Source organism: Podarcis cretensis (genome assembly GCF_951804945.1).
Source record: "Podarcis cretensis genome assembly, chromosome: 12".
Lineage (NCBI taxonomy): Eukaryota > Metazoa > Chordata > Lepidosauria > Squamata > Lacertidae > Podarcis > Podarcis cretensis.
This window is the reverse complement of record NC_137181.1, coordinates 27,611,021-27,627,476: the sequence shown is the minus strand read 5'-3', so window position 1 is coordinate 27,627,476 and position 16,456 is coordinate 27,611,021. Positions and strand designations below refer to the sequence as shown.

The 16,456-nt window shown below is 39.6% G+C and overlaps 1 protein-coding gene across 13 annotated transcripts in view; it reads right to left on the bottom strand.

Annotated features, from left to right (window-relative positions):
• Positions 1-16,456, bottom strand: part of AKAP9 (A-kinase anchoring protein 9) — a 115,827-nt gene that overhangs the window by 8,363 nt on the left and 91,008 nt on the right. For all 13 annotated transcript variants that reach the window (XM_079948393.1, XM_079948398.1, XM_079948396.1 and 10 more), the window contains 12 exons: positions 12,977-14,044; positions 11,501-11,647; positions 10,636-11,097; positions 9,739-9,796; positions 9,467-9,588; positions 8,733-8,924; positions 7,245-7,433; positions 6,382-6,526; positions 3,983-4,178; positions 3,015-3,165; positions 1,513-2,181; positions 569-774 (listed from right to left, as the gene is read on the bottom strand). In XM_079948393.1, coding sequence (XP_079804519.1) covers positions 569-774; positions 1,513-2,181; positions 3,015-3,165; positions 3,983-4,178; positions 6,382-6,526; positions 7,245-7,433; positions 8,733-8,924; positions 9,467-9,588; positions 9,739-9,796; positions 10,636-11,097; positions 11,501-11,647; positions 12,977-14,044 — 3,605 coding nt within the window. The remainder of the gene's footprint in view (positions 1-568; positions 775-1,512; positions 2,182-3,014; positions 3,166-3,982; positions 4,179-6,381; positions 6,527-7,244; positions 7,434-8,732; positions 8,925-9,466; positions 9,589-9,738; positions 9,797-10,635; positions 11,098-11,500; positions 11,648-12,976; positions 14,045-16,456) is intronic.

Genomic DNA, 16,456 nt, shown 5'->3' with positions numbered 1-16,456 from the left:
AGGGTTCCAAAGAATGTTCGCAAACCGGAACACTCACTTCCAGGTTTGTGGCGTTTGGGAGCCAAAACATTTGACTCGCAAGGTGTTTGTGAATCAAAGTATGACTGTATTCAGCTAAGTTGTACTCAAAGGAGATTTATTGAAACTAATGGACCCAACTTAGTCATGTTTATTTATTTCAGTGGGACTCCTGTGAATAAAACGTACGACTCTGTGCATCTTGGGATGGGCTGCTCCACCTCAGTCAACAAAATATTTTACCTCCTCGTATTTAAGCAGGTGATTCATACATTTTGGCATTGGTAGGTAGCCAAAATTTACATTCAGAATGACCTAACCCCAAAAGGATAGTGCTTTTCTGATGCCAATCAGAAAAGCATGTTATCTCCTTCTGAAGCAAGGGGAGGATCTTTGTCCCAAGGTGAACACAGTCAATTAAAGTCCACATCCCCCCAAATGTGGCATGCTGCTAATATAAAAGAGCCGACCACCTTAACAATAAAAGGGTAAACTGAGTCATTGGTTTCTGAACATCCAGTTATTGTCAGTAGCAAGAAATCACTCTAACCTTTGGGCAGCTTTGTTAGCCAGATGTTTCAATGTGGAAGACACAATTATAAGCTTCTGTCCAATCATCTGCAGATCTTGAGATTCCTTGGTAGCATCTCCCATGCCAACTAGGGCAGAATAGGACAATTCTTTTGTTTCAACTCCTCCAATTTTCTGCTGGAAAACCCACTTTCTGGTTCGCTCATTAGATGTATCCCTAGTATTCTGTACATGCAAAGGAGGAGGGGGGGGGGAGATTGAATTTCCATATCTAGTACAAAATCCTATTATTGAATTAAATGAAAGGACTGATAGGACTATTTTAGACATGTAACATTAAAAGATACCAAGTTGCATAATTACAAAGAATAAATGGTGATTTCATTTAAATAAAGGCTGCATTAAAAAAACACAACCCAACTATTAGTAGCTTCAAGCTGCATACTTCATGACGCAAGGCTATTTAGAAAATAATTTTCAAATAGGTATACAACATGTACAAGGACATTAGCTACATAACAATATATGAAATATCCTTGACCACTGTATAACTGGCTTAGATGAAGTTAAGCACCTCACAAACTTTTAGGTGCTGTTTTTAAAAATGATCCTACTTATTTTTGAGCTATTTTTATCTGTAACTGTTGCTGGTTTTTATTGGTCTTTTCTTTCCCCCTTTTTAGTAGATTTAAACTTCTTGTAAGCTGCCCTGAGCACAATGGAAGGGCAGAGCATGAATTATCTTAATGAAATTTATTAGCATTCACAATAGCAATTTTTGACAAATGCTAGGAGAGCTTAATGAAATACCTAAAATTTTGCTTTCAATTGTCCTTCATTCCCCCCAATTAAAAGCAATTTTGATTCATGCAGTTAAGACTCAATGATCTAGAAATTACAAATTTTATCGGGCAATTAAAATCACTTGCAATTTTGAACTTTATGTTCTAAAAGCTACCATACCTCATTTAGATTCTGACATACTGCTTTTTCCACTTTTACTCCGGGCTCTTCTTTCTGTTCTCTTTGCTGCAATTCTTGGATTGTTTCTTGCAATTTCTTTTCCTCACATTGCAGCTGATGAACCTGTTGTCTCTTCTCCCCAAGCTGCCACTGAAGATCTTCTACCTTGGATTCCAATTCGTGTACTTTTTTCTGTGCCAGGATGTTAGCATCTTGCTCAGTCTGTAGAGCTTTTCTTTGCACCTGCCTCTCCTTTTCCGCCTGTTGTTTCAATTGCACAACTTCCAATTTATATTTCTCAGTTTCGCTAACCAAGGCAACTATACAGTCATGCTTTTCGTCCAGTTGTTTTTGCAGATCCTGGAGTAATTCTTCAGCTGGTGTAAGAGTTCCATCCTGACTTTTCTGGTCAGCTGCCTGAAGCTGGGCACACAACTCTTTCTCCCTTTCTAGTGCACTGTTTATCTCAAGAACCCTGAATCTCTCAGATTCCAGGAGTACCTGAAGCTCAGAGTTACAGCTGCGCTCCTGGGACAACTGGGCTGCATTCAACGTTTCTTGGGACTGGATCTTCTTTTGCAAATCAGTTGACAGCTCTCTCTCCAGCTCCAAAAGATTACTCAGTTCTGCAACTTTTTGTTTCTCATTTTCAAGGGAATATTTCAAATCCTTCCAAAAGGAAAAAAGAAAATGATGCACAACTGTCTGAATGAAAATACAACATGAATGTTGACACTATTGGGGCTGAAGATCTTACTAGATGTGATTCAAATTCAGGGCTTAACCTAATGCTGGAGTCTCTTCATTAAATATATTTTTTCCCTTGACTCCAATAAAAAGGATTAAGGTACATATTACAGATGCAGACCTGCAAATATCTCAGCTTAAAAGTCTTGTTAAAAGAAGAAAGTCCTCTGCTGTCTTTTGGGTGCCTACTGAGAATGTGCTGAAATGTAAATTTATTTCTGACAACTTGAAGGGATTCAGACTCCCACCTACTGGCATATCAAAAAACCTCAGGCATCATTTGGCAGCCGAGTAGATTTAAACTTGGTACAAAGGAAGAGGAGGAGGAATAGTTCACATACTTATTAGAAGTATACGGTCCATCATGGGAGAGACTAGCATGCTGGAACACATTCCTTGTATGCACAAGGTCACAGGCTTACTTCCAGGCATCACCAGTTAAATGGCTCAGATATAGTAATGTAAAAGACCTCTGCCTGACACTCTAAACAGCTACTGCTAGTTAGAGTGGACAATACTGAATTAAATGGACAAATAAAAAGTCCGACTTTGCGTAAGACTGCTTCTCATGTCCCTAAAAGGACGAACATATGGCTTCAGGTACTGAAACACACACTGTCACACACTGTCAGTCAGCGCACTGCTTCTACTTCCACACCTTGCTTGCTGCATCATTATTTAGTTAGATAAAATCTATAGCTCTGTATAACTACATTCCACATGCTCAGAATGTTTTAAGAGTCAAGAACTGTTACCTCAAGCTCTTCTTTTCCTCTTTCTTCACTGCGTTCTATTTTAGCCCTTTCTTTCTCCAACGCCCATTGAAGCTCTCTTGATTTCTTCTGTTCACTTACCATGGTGTCTTTGAGCAAATCTAATTCAGCTGCTTTCCCCTTAAGTTCATTTCTGACAAAAGTCAAGACAAGGTTGCCTTTATAAACCTTTTTCAAGAAAGTAACTAGGACAGGATAAATTATTCACATGTGTGTGGACACTTGAGTGTGAAACTACATGTTAAAAGGGAAACATTAGGTTCTCAACTTCATATTTGCCTCCTAATAGTAATTGGGGGGGGGGGTGTTGGACATTTGTTTAGGAAGTACTGAATCCTTCCTTGCCCACTAATTCGACATCATCCCAACCCTCCATGTCTGTGGAGTTAACATGTTGTTCCTTGTAGAATATTTTTTCTTAAGCGTCAGCAAAATGAGGCAAGTCAATCTAAGGGATTATCCACCCTTACCTTTTGCCCCTCTTTCAAGATTTTTTTTTGTTTGTTTTTTGCCCCAGATGTTTCCCCATGTAAACCCGATCTTTAGTGGTCAATCAGAGCAAGCGTTAATTCGGGTATCCATGGATTGCTATTTTCTCTGATTGACTTTTAAAGAGTAGGTTTTCGCAGGCAAAGCTCTGGAGCAAAAAGAAAAAAAGAAAAGAAAATAAGAAAAGGATGCTAAAACATGGAGCTTTAAAGCACAGACTGTGCCTGGAAAGAGTAGAAAGCTCAGTGTGAATAAGCCCTGAATTAAGTAATTAAACAGCTTAAAATAACCAACCCCATACATTAGCTATTATAGCTATTACAGTTTGAGGCCATTGTTTTTTTTCTATAATTAAAAACCAGAGAAGTCAAACTGACTTTGTATGAAAAATTATGGATATATAATTTATATCGACATTAAACTTCAGATTTACTATAGGACCCCACCAATGAGAACCTCACCTGATGGCTTCCAGATCTCTTAAGTGCTTATGCTGGGATTTCAGTGTTGTTTCCAGTTCCAGTTTAGTCTGTCCAAGTTCATTCTTCAGTTCTGCAACCATCACCCTCTCAGAATTCAGCTGCTCCTGAACCTCAGCTGCTTTGTCCTTTATATTACTGAGCTCCATTTGCACCTCCATGTTGTACTCCAACAATTCTAGAGAATATGCAGTCAAACAATAAGTAACTGACTGTACACACTCATCCTTTATGATCGAAAAAAACACCTTGAGCAAATGGCTGTAGAAGTCCAATATATCATTTATAAAACACGTTGGATTTCAGCAAATGGTAGCAAAGAAACAGGTACAAACACATATATGTCAAGAAAGACAGCACTAGCCTGAAGGAAAAGGAAGAGACAGTTCTTCCATGGTTTTGGGATGTTGCCAAGAGGGATTTGGCTCCCCTTATTGCTCAAAGGCAGGAAATAATGTAACTTCACAGGAAGTTGTGGACTCGCCCTCCCTTGAAGCCAGTTCCTTTCATGCCTTCACTCAGAACAGACCCTTGACATACCTCTCTCATCTTCCATCTTCTCCTTCCTCAAGCTTTTCGGCAAACAGTACTGTATTGTGACTGTTACAGATAGGTAGCCGTGTTGGTCTGCCATAGTCAAAACAAAATAAAAAAATTCCTTCCAGTAGCACCTTAAAGACCAACTAAGTTAGTTCTTGGTATGAGCTTTCGTGTGCATGCACACTTCTTCAGATACCATCTTTAGTTAGTGTGACTGTCTCTGTGCTTGCCTCAGAATTGCTCTTAGTCACAAACAAATGTCAGCTTTATTTTGCCTGATTAAGTAAGCCACCCTCCCCTCAGTCTGTTGTCTATTCTCTGCTTTTCCTTGCGCCTCTTCATTTAGGCAAGCAGCCTTCAAAGATGGGAAAGGCTTTGGGGGAAAGCACCACCTCACCCACCCACCTCCAAGGCATGTGTGCTTCAGAGTCTGTCATCCAGATTATCAAGTGTTGCAAAGGTCGAGATGTAGAATGAGGGAGAAGGTGCCTAATGAGGTAGACCCAATGGCACTTGAAATACAGAGCTCCAACTACTATCTTGCAGGTGCAGTTCAGAGCGGTGGCAACTGTGTGCATGGCCCAAACTTGTCCCACATTAGAAGTGATGACAGCAGGTGGCGGCTCTGGTTGAATAGCGTTGGAAGAAGCAATACAGCTCCTGGCCAGTGGAGGGAATGGCAGCAGACAAGCAAGATACAGAAGGGAGGGAGCTAAAACTGCAAGACTTCTTCCCACTCTTTTCAGGCAGACAAGCAAACGGAGGAGAAATTCTCAAAGCCTTAACTCCTGAAGTTGTTTTATAGTCTGCTTCTTCTGAAGAGACTTCTTGGTTTGAGGAGTTCCCACCCAGTTATCTAACGTGGAATTTCCCCCAATAAGTCACCCCCATTCTGCCTTAGTAAATATATACACAAGCAAATAAAACCTGCTTTCTTGTCTCGTATATCAGCAGAGTTAGCTAGAAACTACCAGGGTGCCAAGTAAAACCATGCCATCAGCCATGAAGTGTAATTATAGATAGTCCTTTTGTCATTGCCATCCATACCAGTCCTTTCAAAATAACCAGTTCAAGAGAAGAGGCGATTTTTGGTTTAGCCATGCCTCCTGAAGTAGGCAAAGAGACTGTGGAAATCTCTTTCAAAGTTCATTGCTGCCTTCCAGTTCAGAGGAGAAAATTAACAGCACTTTGGATGCCATACATCCACCAATGAGTGGGAAACTGGCATGTCCAACAAGGAGACTTGTCTTTTTATCCATTTGTCTATGTCTGGTTTTCCTATCTCCCATTTTTTTCTCTAGGGTCCTCCTTAGCTTGGCCAGAAAAAGAACTGAGGTTTCAAGGGAGGGTGAGTCAACTTCCTTGGAAGGCTTTGCTTGCATTCAACTGTAGGGGGAACCAAATCCCACTTGACATCCTAACACCCAAGTAGAAACACCTTTCAGATAAGAACAACGGCTCCATCTATTAGCAGATGTTTATGAATATATAAGGGACGCGGGTGGCGCTGTGGGTTAAACCACTCAGCCTAGGGCTTGCCGATCAGAAGGTCAGTGGTTCAAATCCCCGCGATGGGGTGAGCTCCCGTTGCTCGTCCCTGCTCCTGCCAACCTAGCAGTTCGAAAGCACGTCAAAGTGCAAGTAGATAAATAGGTACTGCTCTGGCGGGATGATAAATGGTGGCCACATGACCCAGAAGCTGTACGCCGGCTCCCTTGGCCACTAAAGCGAGATGAGCGCTGCAACCCCAGAGTCGTTCACGACTGGACCTAACGGTCAGGGGTCCCTTTACCTTCATGAATATATAAGCATACACAGCAGCACAGAGTCATATAAATTACCGTGACATTTTGGCTCCATTTCTAGTTCTCCCCTTAGATCAGTTCTTCTGTTGTTCAGCTGAGCACGCAATAAATTGATTTCCATTAATAGACTTCTTCTATCTGCATTCTGAATGCAGTCCACAGCAGTTCTCTGAAATATGTGCTGTTATCAATTAGAAACAAAAGAACGAACAATAACACCAAATGAGTGAGCAATAACCCAGATTATTATCTAAAATGTGTCTTCAGTAATCACAATTTAGCAAGTTATTGTCATCTCATTGTGTTTGCCACTGAAGAGCACATAATGCAAAACATGCAGGATTTCATCAAGGGAGCAGTAATAACTATTAATGTTTATAGTTTTATCATTTCTGTGTGGTGATCTTCAGTAACAAGTCTTCTACTTTTCTTAAACTGTATTTCTATAAAATAAAAGCATTGTGGTATCACAATAGCATGACACTACATCTTTATAGAATGCTTTTCAATTTACATTTTTAAGTGAAGGAAATATTCCTGTTGCAGTGCAATTATATATATATCTACTCAGAAGTAAGTTTCAATGGAGCTTAGGGGGTACAAAGGTATAGGTTTGCAGTCAAAGATGGAAAAAGTTTATAAACTACAGTTTTGGAGAAAGTTCAAAGTTGACTCTCTGGGAACAACCTTAGCAACATGGAAGGCAGATGAAGCAGTATATAAATTGTTTCCCCGATATGCTTTTGGACACTGGATTGACAGGCAAGACTGTGGAGCAACAGGCAAGACAATTGCTAGGATTTAAAACCACAATGTGAAGAGCTTCTGTAGTTTAATACAGTAATTTAAAAGTTTGTCAAGAGAGAATCACAATTTTGCCATACATGAGTAAGTCTTACCTGTTCTTGAAGTCTCTTTTCCAACTGATCCACGATCTCCATTACATCTCTAATGCCCATTTCAGCCAACTCCATTTGAAACGCTGCTAGAAGAACGTCCTTTTCTTTTTGAAACACTTGTTGAACAGCATACAGAAGTTCAGCTCGCCAATCTGAGACACCTTCAGAAGATTCAGATCCTGCATAAAACTACAAAGGCATGAATGCAATTAAGTAGTCATATCATCACATCAAACTTTTTTGTTGTTAACTTTCACTGATCTGACTTTTAACTTATGCATACTATTTAAATATATTTAAATACTACTGGGAATGCAATAGCTGTGCTTTTTTGAGGGATACTGAAGAGCGCTGTTTTTCTAAGAGGAAATAGCTTACCATTTATTCAGCGCAAATTGCCTGAATGCAACTCATTGTTGCCTTCCTGGAGAGTTAATTTCAACATATTTTGTTGCTACTCATTTGTGCCAGGTACAAGATTTTCAATCTCCATTTCACCACAATAAGAATGTGGTCATCAGTAATACTCAAAGAAGCTGTATATATGTTTTGAGGTGGCCCAAATTGCTGGAACAGATTCTGGGCTAGCTGTGGTGGTAACTGGAGTAAAGCTTGTGGTACATGTTGTAGAAGAACATTTGGAATCTGGAGACAACTCCACTTCAGTGTGTTAAGTGTGACAACTGGGGCCTGATGCCTCCAATAATATGTGTGAGTGCTAGGTCCAGTTTTTGTAAACAACTGAGAAGCTGAGTAAACTCTCAATATAGTTGTTGCTGGGTTTAGTTTTGCTTAGAGGGCCAGGGAAGGTGAGCCATATTGCAACCTCCCGTTCATTTTAGGAGTACTATTGTGCTGGATTCTGCATTAAACCTTGTCATTCTTGAGCCTTTTGCCCTTTGCTTAATTAAAATAATAATTAAATCCAACTAAAAATGTAACAAAGAATATGACCACATTCTCAGTTTGATTGCTTTTGTATATGACTGGCCAGTCTTTACTTTTTGTTATTTAGGTATTGGCCCTTCTGCCTTCAAAGTCTTCAAAGCCACTTTTGAATCAAAGGTATCTGAAAAGCTGCTTGTGATTTTGGTAGGTTACTGTTCAAAGCAGAAAAATCAGAGGTCATGCTGAGTGTGTACAAGTTCTCTGGAGCTTGCATGACTTGGGCTGTAATTCTATATACACCTTCCTAGGAGTAAGTCCCACTGAACACAATGAGAGTCACTACTAAGTTGACCTGTATAGGATTGATTTACATATGGCAAGAATTAGATCAGTTTCTTATCTCTGCTTGGAATGGCCAAACTTAAAAATCACTTGCATGCGATTTAGCAAGGATCTTAAATTTACTTGCAGTCAATTTTTTGCCCTTCATAGCCCTCTTCTATCAAAGAATGCACAACAAATATTTCACATTAACCTACGTAAAGAAAAAGGCATCTAGTACGAACCATGAAGACTAAGCAGTTTTGCGGTTATAATTACCTCAGTGTCCCTGTGAATCTGCATTTTTGCAATTACATCCTTCAAAGATGAAACAGTGCCCAAGAAAGCCTTACGTTCTTCTAGCCAAAATTCTGGGCCTTGTTTAAGAGAATGTACGTTACTTTCCTTATAAGGAGATTCTGAGAGAGAGATAATCTGTTCACCTTCCCGATGAATAGCTCTTAGCAATCCCTGTTAAAAAAAGAAGCCAAAAGCTGTTATAAAATCATGCTGTTTGTTGTTTACCATTCTGAGCACATCATATCAAATCAGCCATGCAAAGATAAAGGGGCAGTCCAAAGACAATGGGGAGCCACTGTCCCCCTAAGCGCTCAAACTTGCACGTGCCTTGGGCTTGAACACTCTCTCCCTACCTTCATGGCTGTAAAGACGAGATTGGAAGCTATCACTTTTCAATAACCCAAAGATCCTCATTTTGCCCTACTTTTTGAGTTTATGACTTGCTTTGAAACCATAGTTTTTTTTTAAAGAAACCAACAACCTCAAATTTGGAAGTAAGGGGGAATTGTGATTTATATAAAAATGGAAGTGAAAGATTGTAATTTTCTCCTCATAATGCTCAAATTGGCCCAGAGCAATGACTATAACAAAGAGGAAATGTTGGCTCCTCAAACAATATGTATGTTTTTCTGTTTCTACATCTCCCCTCTAATCTCTGTAATAGTTGTTGCAATTGATTCCAGATTATACTGGTGTAAAATCCCATTGTTTACCTTTATTCCCTTTGGAAGAATATCTGTTGATTCTTCACCTTCATCTCCTATTCCTTCTGATACAGCATCTGATCCTTGGCTTGGTACAAGATATGCTCCTTGGCTCCAGTCTGAACTAGAGTCTAAAACAGGCAAATCATTGGGACAAATCAACATGGCTTCAGGAAAGGGAAATACTGCCAAATGCAGCAAGAGACAGGAGGCATTCTCAACCATATTTGGAGATAGTGGGAATTGAATCTGCATGCAGAGAAAAAACATTGTTCTCTTACCACTGGAGCATCCATCTCTAGCATTAGAAGATGAGGGTTGTGCTATGCCAGGGATCCCCTAAAATTCAAAAAAATAAATAAATCTAAAGATCAAGATTGAGTTCACTGTAATAAACGGATGAACTGCTTTTTAAAGAAAACAATAACAAAAGCAACCAGCACAACTACTAGTTGTTGTTGTTGTTTTAAATACAACCACACTTCATTATCATTTAGAAGGTCAGCACAAAAGCAACCAACCTTCCCAGCTTAAATTCAGCTTGCTTTCAACAATTTATAACATCTCTGCAATTTACACCAGCCACTGAAATTTAGAGGAAAAAGTATTTGAGGCCCACTTTAAAATGTTGATTCCATTAAATCCCTGACCAGCACTTCTATGGGAATCCAATTCATGTCCACATAAGCTATCCACAACCTTTCTATAAAAAGATATTGGAGAACTAATCAGTATTCCCCCAACAAGGGCAGATTTGTTCCCCAAGGGCCTCCAGATGCCGAGTCCTACCATAAACCCTTTCAAAGCCCTCCCAGACCCCTTTCCTTATACCCCCCCTCTCCTCTTATCCCTATTAATCCCCAGGGAACCCTCAATAAGGCAGCTATTTCCTATGAAGAGTGCTAGTTTCAGAAGCACCACATGTGCTCATTTCTAATAGCCAAGAGTGCCACAAAAAGAACATCACCATCTGCACCATCTATGGAAGCCCGCAAGAAAAAGGTTGGACATTCTTCCCACATTATCACTGGATTCCCCTGGACTGATGAGAAACTATGGAAATTTATCTGATAGTGATAGAACTCCATGATGCTATGACTGGTGCAACTCCCTTGTAGGCACCCTGCAAACCCTCTTATTGAAAATGGAAGTGTTGTGACATTATCGATAATACACACCTCTTTATCTCTCAGGGCTTCTATGACATCCTTCAAAGTGTTACATTCCTCTGTTAATTCCTGCACTACAATAAACTGCTCTCTTTTTAGTGCATCCGATTCCGAGATATGCCGGGTCTCCATATCCATTATCTCAGCAGCATGTAGCTCCTGCATTTTGTCAATTTTTTCACTGAATTCTTTGATGATTTCTGCAACTTCCTCTGCAGAACACCCATTCTGTAAATCAATCTGAATTTCCTCATTTTTGACAAGGAGCTGTGAAGTTTGGTTGCAGCTGTTGATGTGCAGGGCTTTGTCAGTCTGACATGATGCATCACTTCTATTGATACAAACACCCTCTAACTTTTCAATGCACTTTTCCTTTCTTACATAATTTTCAATTTTCTCTTCTGCCTCAGCCAGCTTATCTTTGGTTTCCCTTAGATCTTCTTCGAGACGAAGTAAACTTGTTTCTTTTACCTAGAAATGGATCAGAATTACAGGTGTTTCAAATACCTTTTTCAAAGCATCAAGTTTAAAACATCTGAAGTGGTTTAAAAGTGGTCAAAAAGTCAGATTTTTATTGTTGGCAGCCAGTGTCCATTACAATGTAACTCACAAAAACAAACAAGGGAATCCAACTGTAAGTTAAACACGGACATTTTCAGAAATAGAAGTTGTACAAACATAAAATGGTAAAGTTCCTTAAATTGTTTAATTTAAAAACCCCATAGGTAGCTTTGGGCACATTTATGTGGAAAAACAGCATGCAAATTGATATAAGAATAAGAATACCACCCTTCAACCAAACAGTCTTTTATGAAAATATTGCAAGCAATCATTAGCTCAAAATGAAATAATTATGGCAATGTTCAGTTCTTACCATTAACTGCTCATTAAGTTTTTCTGCCTTTTCTCTGTAACTATTAAGCTCTTCCTTAGCAGCAACAGACTCAGCTCTGATTCTCTCTAGTTCAGGATCATCAGACAGTATATTTCTTTCTTTGTTTTCACTCAATTCTTTAGCCACCTGCACAGCAATGTACAAAAAAACCCCAATTTTGTGACTATAAGCCCAGGCATGTTTTGCTTATTTGCTACTACAACCCTGATATCATGATTCCTCGTGACATAAGCTGTGTAACAAAGCTTTAAGTAGTTCATTAGGTTGCTAACCAGTGAAATCAGGACTATGCAGCTAAGATGCGGTGTCTCTGAAGCGCTCTGGGTCATTAAAGAAGTCCGTTGAAGCATTTGAAAAGGCCACTGAGTACTACAATACAGATATTGGCCTAGTGTGCATATTCAGCAGGTCATGGCGAGTCATAGCTTACCACAGGCTTCCTCAACCTCAGCCCTCCAGATGTTTTTTAATACTACATTTCCCATCATCCCTGACCACTGGTCCTGTTAGTTAGGGATCATGGGAGTTGTAGGCCAAAAACATTTGGAGAGCCGAGGCTGAAGAAGCCTGACTTACCACATCATGCATACCAGGCTAGTATTACCTTTAGCACTTAGAGCACAACAGTATGGCATTAAATGGAATAACCTAAAGCTACGATTCCAAGAGTCCATGCCGAGCAAAGTGCTTCTTTGAGTGTGCTACAACTTTTCTGAAGCTACTTGCATTGAATCAGCAAGAGAAAATGTCTACTCATTTTCAGCAGAAGGTTATTTGAAAGGCACAAGCAGTAGCAGTTGGTGGGCAGAGCAGGGTGGGGCTGTACTGCTTACTTTGCGTCCCAATGCTGGGGTCACTGCCAGTTACTGGCGGGCAGCAGGGATGCTGGCATATAGCAGGTGATGCAGCACCATCAATCTGGAACTCCCACCACTTGCCTGCGAAGCACCAACTTCCCCACTGCCTTGCTCCCTCCCCATCTCAGAAACTAGCAAGAGACCCAGGTACTGGGAAACCAGGTAAGCAGCTCCTTCCCACTCCAACCTGCAGACTGCACAAAAGGAAACCAAAGTATTTCCAGCAGGAGGGTAGAGGTTCACACATGGTCTTTGGAATCCATCCTCAGAAACAGTAATACTTAATTGGGTGACCTTTTAGAATTTACTGAAGTATATTGATGGGAAGGTGCTTCTTTCTACCTTGCACAGTTATGCAGCTAGTATTATTATAATCTGCTAGAACCGGCAATAGTTCATGATAAGCAAAGCGAAAAGATACAAGTTTCCTTACAACTGAGAAATCTGTTGCCCACTGTGCAAGGAGACTTGATGAACTATTGCAGAAACATTTCTGGTCATGTATATGGTGTTTTCCAACATCACCTCACCCATATTTTGTGAAAAGTCAACTACTCCATAAAAGAAGAATGAGCAGCCATTTTCAGGCCCCACACACCTGAGCAGTAAGCGTTTTTTCTTGCTTAGAACTCTTTGCTTTCTCCCTTTTGTGCTTTTCTTCTACTTCTGCTAGTAGCTGGTGAAGTTCAGCAAGTCTCTCTTCCTTCTCCTTTGCTTCCTTCTGTGCAATTTCCACCTTTGCTTTTTCTAGCTCCAGGCTGCTCTGTGCACCTGCCAGCTGGCTTTCCATTTCCAAAAGTTTGTTGGATAATGAAGATAATATAGAACCTGCATCTTCTCCAGGCGTGCTGTTTCCTTTCTCCGCTGAAATAGTTTTTATAGCTTCTAAGGCGTCTCCTGAAACCACCTGCATTTCTTGGAGAAGTTTACTTTGCTCCAGAACTGCTTTCAGCTGAGCTTGACTCACAAGGGCTGCAGCAACTTTCTGCTCAAGCGTTTCTTCCAGCTCTGTTATTTTCTGTTTAAGCACCGCTGACTCAGCCTGGGCTTGCTCTTTTAAATCCGTGAGCTGATTGCAATGTTGCTTTAGCTCTGAATCCTTTTCCTCCAAAGCCTCTTGAAGCTGCTGCAACTTTGTGCTGGAAGAATCTTTGGCATTTTCCTCCTCATAGCCAAGAGGGGTTTCATTTTTTAACATTTTAGTTTTCTTCTGACTTTCAGTTTTCAGTTGGTTTGATCCTCGTATTTCTGCCACACCACTGTCCATCTGCATGTTTCTATGTATTCCTTCCTTTTTCTCATGTTCTTTCTTCAGTGCATCTACTTCTTTCTCCAACTTGCTCATCTTTAATTTTGTTTCCTCAAGTTCATTCTTCATGACAGAAACCTCTACATCTTTATTTTCCACTTGTTTCACCAAAGCTTCCTTTTCTGCCAACACGACATCAAGTTGGTATTTTAAGTTATCTGCATCTTCCTGAGTCAAAGAAAAGTCCAGAGGTACTTTGTGCTCAATATTTGCCAACTCCTGCTGGAGTTTTTCAATAACGTCATTTAGCTGCTCAAGTTCCTGTTCGCTGTTTTGCTTCACACGTTCCTGATCGCTCTTTAAATATTCTATTTGGGCCTCCAGTTCCCTTATGTGCTCATTTTTGCCCTCAATCACCTAGGTGGTCAAAGAAATAAAAAAAATTTAATTATCCAAAAGAGGTAGACAGTTCTGGAATTGATTCCAACAACTTGCTTACATAAACAACTCCTCATATTATCAATATATGATTGATTGCATAGTGCCAATCAATCTACCTTCGCATGGAAGTTTTAAGAACCAAATGTTTCTGAGAGTTATTTAAGAATTTTGGTTTGTCCAAACATAAACTTCATAGTATTTTCCACTTAAATGTTTCAAGTTCTGGAAAATATAAAATTCACTGGGGAATATAAAATTCACTGTGTTCAAAGTGACTATATGCAGGACCAAGTCGCTTCATAGTGCTTTTTGATCAATTATGTCTGCAGATATACAAGCAGCTTAGAGAGTAATTTGTGTAACTCTAATTCAACTGATATTTTCACTGCCAGAACTATTCCTATATCTCAGCTCCTCAGCTTTATGCTAGTTACTGAACTCCCATTTGCCATTTGCAAAAAAGAACTCTCCAGAGTGCTGGTTATTTCGACAAAACCACCGTTATATCCCTAGTTACTAGAACTTAACATTATTTTCCACAGTCCAAACATAAAACAAAAAAAATGAATAAGTAAGGATCCTGAACGGTCTCCTAAGTTACAGAATCATAGGGTAATTTCCACATCTTTCTACACTGATGAAGTTGCTATATTATCTAAGTACAGTCGTACCTTGGAAGTCAAACGGAACCCGTTCCAGAAGTCCGTTTGACTTCCAAAACGTATGGAAATCAAACTGCAGCTTCTGATTGACTGCAGGAAGCTCTTGCAGCCAATCGGAAGCCGTGGAAGCCCCATGGGACGTTTGGCTTCCAAAAATAGTTCACAAACCAGAACAGTCACTTCCGGGTTTGTGGCATTCGGGAGCTAAAATGTTCAAAAACAAAGCTGTTCGAAAACCAAGGTACGACTATATACGGTTGGAACAAAGAGAAACTCATACAATCAACACCTCAAATCTTTTTTCTTTTTTTTAAAGGTGGGATACATTTAACAACGTAAGAAGAGCCATGTTGGGTTAGGTCAAAAGCCCACTTAGTCCAGCATCCTGTTCTCTCAGTGGCCAACCAGATGCCTATGGGAAGCCCATAGCACTATCTCCACTTGTGATTCCTGACATGCATTCAGATGCATACTGCCTCTAATAGTGAGAGAGAACAAAGCCACTGTGGCTAGTAGCCATTTGACTGAGAGAAAAAAGAACCGGTGACTATTCAAAAGCTGTGAAATCATGACTTTACAAAACAGTGGCAACTATACAGATGTAAGAGATTTTGTAAGGAGGTGGGGAAGGACACTATGAAGTAGCAGAAGAAATAAAAATAATAAGGCATATTATTTCACTGGTGTATTATTATGGAGAAGGCAAAATGATCCAAGAGATAAGTTGCCAACCATACAAGGAATGTTCCAGAATTTTATCTAAAAGAAATCTGTTTAGAAAGAGGGAAAGGTGTAAAGACCAAGTAAGAAGATTCAAATTATTCAGACAAATAATTTAGAGGAAGATAGAAGTAGCTACATGGGGAAGGTGTGCTTTAGAAACCCCAGGAAGAGTTTCAATGCTAGGAATTCAAAGGTAGAAACAGAAAGAGAAGTATAAATAGAATGGATTCAAAAGACCAATGTAGAATAGCTGAAATATTGGCTTTGAATAGATGACAGTGATTGATTTATAACAACTTCAAGAATAGAGTTTTGGATGGACTTTGGCCTCATCTAGTAAAACTCTTTCTTTTTGCTTTCTCAGCAAAAGGATGCAGAAAGCATTTATTAGCCACCACAAAAATCTTAAAATTAAAAGAAATACAAAAAAACAACAACTAGATGGAACCAGAAAACTCAGAAGCTCTAGATATTTTACATCTTAATGATACAAGATAAAGTCACAGGATTTATGGGAAGCACTACAAATAATTGTCTTCCTCTTTCCAAAAGATATAGCAATTCCTGAAAAGACATATAAATAAAGCCGGTGAATTCTCTCTATTGCTAATGCAAAGGAGGCTGTGTGGAGGACTTGCTACATAACTTGAAGAACAAGTAACATATCTAAATGAGTAGCAGCAGTAGTGATTTTAGGCATGTAGTCATGAAAGGAACAGAAATATGGGATCCTGAAAAGGAGGAGGGGAGGGAAGATCCAGAAGACGTTTCTCTTTTGAAAACCTGAAAATAGCAGGAATACTATTATTAACTTGGAACAGAGAAATATTATGACTCACTAGATTTTGCTTTTCGAAGCACTTTGTTTCACAGTAACTGGCATCAGCACTCTGAAAACTATTAAAAACTGGTCTGCCTTTTGTGCTTTGCTGTAAAACATACACTGACACTCTATCCTAAGTTTGCAAGAAGAATTCAGCAACTTTCTAGAATCAAAATTTCA